The sequence below is a fragment of the Vairimorpha necatrix genome, chromosome 8, assembly GCF_036630325.1.
Source record: "Vairimorpha necatrix chromosome 8, complete sequence".
Lineage (NCBI taxonomy): Eukaryota > Fungi > Microsporidia > Nosematidae > Vairimorpha > Vairimorpha necatrix.
In genome coordinates this window covers 682,758-688,553 of record NC_088823.1, presented here as the reverse complement: position 1 = coordinate 688,553, position 5,796 = coordinate 682,758, and the positions used below count along the sequence as shown (strand labels likewise).

At 23.6% G+C, this 5,796-nt stretch overlaps 2 protein-coding genes across 2 annotated transcripts; both read right to left on the bottom strand.

The window, feature by feature from the left end:
- On the bottom strand, nucleotides 1-636 carry VNE69_08100 (uncharacterized protein; the record flags this gene model as incomplete). The annotated part of the gene is made up of 1 exon (XM_065474416.1): nucleotides 1-636. The coding sequence occupies one exon, from the start codon at nucleotides 634-636 to the stop codon at nucleotides 1-3; it is 636 nt and encodes a 211-aa protein (XP_065330488.1).
- Nucleotides 637-2,525: 1,889 nt separating this feature from the next.
- VNE69_08099 (putative SP-containing protein) lies at nucleotides 2,526-3,161 on the bottom strand (the record flags this gene model as incomplete). Its single annotated transcript, XM_065474415.1, has 1 exon — nucleotides 2,526-3,161. One exon carries the CDS (start codon nucleotides 3,159-3,161, stop codon nucleotides 2,526-2,528), a length of 636 nt encoding a protein of 211 aa, XP_065330487.1.
- Between the last annotated feature and the right edge of the window lie 2,635 nt (nucleotides 3,162-5,796).

Sequence of the window (5,796 nt, the reverse complement as noted above, 5' to 3'; positions counted from 1 at the left end):
CTATTCCATATAGATAGTTTCATCAAGTTCTGATAGAACAAAGTTAGCGCTTAATTCCAACTCTTCTAATTGACTATTTATGTGTTCACTGTATGTCCTAGGAATACATACAGAAAAGTTTTTATCAAAGCTTGAAATAGTTCGCAATTTTAATTCGTATATATTTCGGTTTCGATTTAACTTGAGACTTCTACTAGTTATCCAATATTCAAGGTTATAATCAGGAGAGATTTTATTTAATGTTATGTAAAATCTTTCATTTATATCAAATGGAAATTTCGCTCTTAATATAACTTGACTTTTGCAAAGTAATTCAACAAGTTTCGAAACACTTTCATCACTTTCACTGTAATTTTTTTTCAAATCCTTTTCAAATATTTGTCTATCGTCGAGCATTAACGGAGTGAGAAGATGCTGAGTATCTTTTACAACCAATTCGTAATTTTTATTTCTAATAAGTTTAGCTTTATGAAATTCATAGGAATTCGAAATCTCAAAAATATGATAAGGTGAATAGTTGTCTCCGTTAATATCATTGTTAAAACCTATGTAAATTTCAAAATCAACATCTTTTCTATCAATAAACATAATGCCAGTGCAAATACTATGTAAAAATGGAAAACAAAATAACATCATGGGGCACTGAAGTTTTTTGCATTTATAAAAGAATAAATTAAATATTAAATTAAAATTTGATTTCTTATGTAAAAATTTAAATTTTTTTCATATATAAAATATAAAATATAAATTATAAGTTTATACATAGTTTGCCAAATTTCTTCAGATTGATAAATTAAAAAACGTCAATATTTTTTTACACTTAATTTTTATTTAATATGAATAAAAATTTTTAACAAAGGTCAGATAATTTTATTCAATGAATGAAGTTTTTAATGTCAAAAATAAACGAATATAGTTATTAACTTCTTTAAAGTCCTTTTATGGAAATAAGAAGTCAAATTATCTTGAGAATTTTAATACATAAATTAAAATCAAGTGAATTTGCAAAACGACAAACATGAAAAAGTTGTTTTTTCCTTTATTATCATCTTATAATATTTAATGGGAAACTTACGTGAAATCGTATCTTTGAAGTTATGATTAATTTTTTTTACATTATACAATCAAAAATACATAAAAAAACGTATAAACTTTATAAACAAACCAATTGAAACATGCTTCTTTGTTTTTCCATTCCAAAAAAATAGTTTTTATTGAACAAAATGAGAACATTAATGATTATGAACAAATGTACACGTTTTTGCCATATAATTAAAACCCGATAAAATTGCTCATAAGATAATAATATTATTATGCAAGTACATAAATACTCCGAAAGAAAACTTAAGTACCATATATAAATCTACTACACTAATTATAGGATTGAGCGTACTATATATTCAAACCGATGTGTAAGATTATATATATTTATAATTTGAAATGGTATAAAATGTGTTTCAAATGTTTGCAATTACACAAATTTGTTAAGTTACGCATTCTCACTATTTTTGTTCTTTAATATTTCGACTAACTCATTTTTTACCGCTAGACTAAATTTAAAGAACGGAAATTAATAATCGTAAGAAATTATAAAAAAAAATTATGTTTAAGCATGTGGTGATATGTATTCGAAAAAGTAACTTATATAACATTTTTTATATATTTTACACCGATATATGACACATGAGATTCTTAAGGAACTCTAGAGATGTAGAGTAGCATAAAATGCTAATACTTTAGTAATAAATGTCAAATGACTAAGATGCCCTTGTTTACATGATTCATCGTAAACTAACAATGGATAAAATCAAGAGACTTTAGCAATATCCAACATTTCAAATATGGTTTTATCAATAATTAAATAAACATCCCTCTACAAGATGATACATGTTATCGTTCGAAAAAATATAACTATAAAAAGAAGCATTTTTAAGTTCTAAATTGGAGATGAAAAAAATAACAAAAAATCTTTGAATTAATATATTTATACAAGCTTGGATGACATGTCGTCGACCAGAAGGCAGCTCGTGCCACAGTGTATATTACTTTTCCTTATATAATTTTTCTTTCATAATTTGAAAAAAAAAACCATCTAACTGTCTTTAACTCAAATAAAACAAAAAATTTTATAAAGAATATTATAAAATAATGATGATATATGCTCATATACAAAACAATTGAAAATTATTGTTTAAGACAAAATAATACGATAAATAGAAAATTTATGTACAGATAAAAATAGAATCAACGAAACAAACAAGCTAAAATGTAATATTAAGATAATTTTTGAATTCTGTTTTAATTTTAAAGTGAATTATTTTCTTATAAGCTTAAATTGCGGATTAAATGATACGTAAAAACATTTTTTAATAAGTTTCTATTAAATTCACAGAAAAAAAAATTTAAAAAATAAATCTCCCAATGGTTTTTTATAGAAACAAGAAGGATTTTTTATAAAAAGCAAATAAACATCAAAAAATTTTAATAAAAACCTAAATTTCTTTAACCCCACGTTATATTGTTTCTTACATTGAAAAATACTCCATTTGGAACGCAATTATTTCTTGTTCGTAAATTTCTTCATTTCTTCTCATTATATATGATTGAATTGCCAAGTATTTCTTGTAGACCTGAGGGAGATTAATTATAAATTGTCTATCAACCTTATTGGTTATACATAGCCTTAATTCGTATATATCTTTGTTTGGATTTAACTTAAGGCCTCTACTTGACAAACAATATTCAAGAGTATTTCCGGGTGATATTTTCTTTGCTGTTATATAAAATTGTTCTTTTAAATCGTATGGAAATATAGTTTTTAATACAACTTTAGCATCCACAAGTTTGAAAGCAAGATAAAGTTCTTCATCGGTTTCATAATCAATCCTTATCACTTTTTTATTAAATGCTTGTCTATCCTTATACCTCAGTGGTAAAAAATTGCGAGATTTAGGGGGTTGAATTAATTTTTTTCTTCTTCCTGATTTCTCTAAATCAAACTTATTTGATTCAGTTATTTCAAAAATATATTGAGATGATGGTTGCTCGACATTAATTTCTTTATCTGTACCAATGTAAATTTCAGAATTTTCATCTTTTCGAATAATAAAAAGTATGTCAGTACATAGGAATTCTAATAGATGAAAAGAAAATAAAATCATGGGGTTCGTCGTTTTTTTGGATTTATAAATAGTATAAAATAAGATTTAATTTAAAAAAATGATATTTCCATAGATCCATAATATATAAAATTTAAAATACGATCATTAAAAAATATTGTATTTATATACCATTTGGCATATTTCTCAAACTTAATAAATTAAAAACGTCAAAACAAATTTAATTTTTATCTAAAATTTACTAATTAAATATTTTAGATATATCTGAATAAAAAGCATTTTGATATGATTTGAAATCATAATTTTTTATATAAATATTTGACATTTTAAGATAAAAACAAAATTTACTTAAATAAGTTCAAAAGTATATCAAGAAAAACACATAAATTCCAAAGTATAATGTCAAACCCATTTACAAAACTGGGACAATTTATATAAAATAGTTTGATAATTAAAGTTCTTAGTATCGCAAATTTCTAATAATATTCTATATCAGGTAAGCATTTATTTATTTTGTAAATATAATTTGAAACATATTCAACTACATGTTATAGAATAATTAAATGTGGAAAAAATACACATTATTGATCAAAAATTTAAATTATAAATTAGTTCTAATTAGTATAAAAAGTAAAAAGTACCTATAACAGTACGAGAAACAAATACGTATTAAAAGTACTATAATTTTTATCAATCCTATTTTTGTTTCTTGCTTGAAAGTCGAAGCAGCATAATATAGATATCTAAAGAACTCAAAATAGTAATCATTTCCCTATTAATAAAACGTAAAACACCTTTTTATCGATGCAAAATATCGAATTTCGATATAATGTTGCTAAGGCTTTTCACTCAATTAAAGTTAGAAAGACATCGTGCATACTAAAACCATTATCGCGTACAGAAACATTAAGCATATATTATTTAATATCTAATTAATCAGGAGCATCACAACGTCTAGAAGTTTATTGAACTGGCCTATTTTGTATTAGTCTTCCTCATATTCAATTCTGTGAAGAAGTCGATGTGTTATCATTTGTGTTTAGTATTACTGCGATATGTTTTTTTTTGACCCAATATGAGTGGTTTCATGAGAACTTACTTTTTTATTTATCGCATATCTTGTATATACATAGAAAACAATAGGGTGCACATAACAATGTTCTATTTTTTATTTAGTCTATTAACTGTATTAAAACATTAACATTTACTATAATTTGGCTGTTCTGAGAAGTTTGTTAAAGAAGTTTATGTTATGTAAAAAATGTTTGATTTTTTTAAATAAACTCTTCTGTTATAGATAAATACTCCAATATTTGTAATTAGCTCTTATGCCAATAAAAAAAACATCGTATTTTGAGAAAAAATCATTTATAAATGTTTAATACTTTACTCATATTGATTAAAGCTATTGCAAATAATTGTAGTCATATTCGTGCTTAACCACTATTTGTCTTTAGATTTTATTAAGTTGAATTTTAATTTGCCATTTACAAGCCTGCAACTAATTATAATTAAATGCTAAAAAACTAGGTGCAATTTTGACAAACAGAAATCATTTAGGCTTTATATAGATTTGAAATAAGTAATAGCAATAAATATAAAAATTTATGAAATCTGATAGACTAAAACTACATCGTCAATGCTTTGTTCCATTTAAATGCAAATTTCTAAATATGACTACATGGCAAACATATCTACAAATAACTGCAACAATGCCGTCCATAGAATAATATTGTTCCAATTTACTTAAAAAAATACCCATTGCATGAACAAAAGTTTTTGTGATATAAGTCTATAAATCAACCTAATTTTTTTTTACCACATTTAATCTTAAATCATATTTTTTTATAAAAATTTAAATTATCGACATCAAAACTACGAGTTTTGGGAAAGATTTAGTTGCTCACAAACTGAAACATCTTGCTGTTGGTGTAATACCTTTTAATTTTTTAAAATCGAACCGTTCCGCTTTTTTGATGCTTTATGCTCAACAGTTTTTGTTTGCTAAAAAAACTAACATCTTAATTTTGTTCTTTAGATATAAAACCAAGAACGAAGAGCTTTATTCAATAAAAAAGTAATATCTTTTTATACCGTTGGTTTTGTAACATATAATTAAAAATTTTATTACAATTTTTTATTCGATTACGAGACAATAAAGCTTTATATTAGCTATTTAACACAAAATAGATTTGTTACAATAATTGTTTAAAAAGTCACAAATCTACAAAAAAAATTTCTTCATGATGATTTTTAAGTAAAATGTTATATGCAATCAAAAAAGAGTAGATTTTTTTCTCATAAAAAATATTTCAAGCTTTCATATTTTTCAAGTTATTTCATTTCTGATGAAATAAAAATTTCGTCTCAACCTGAAAATATATCAAAACTATTGCAAGATTTTTTTTCTTGATACGAACTGTTAATTTTGTCTAAGTTTATTTTTATAAATATTTTCTTCATTCTTTAAACTACTTTTTACGTGGATTAAGTGATTAGTTAATTTTATAAACTTGATATACAAATTTGAAATTTTATACTTTTCATCAGTTTTAGCGATAATGAAAATTAAAAAAAAATCATCTTAAAAACATTATAATTTTTTATTAATTTTAGCTTGTAACTATTGACAATTAATGTATTTAGTTTTTCTTATATTTGACGTAAATTATACCAA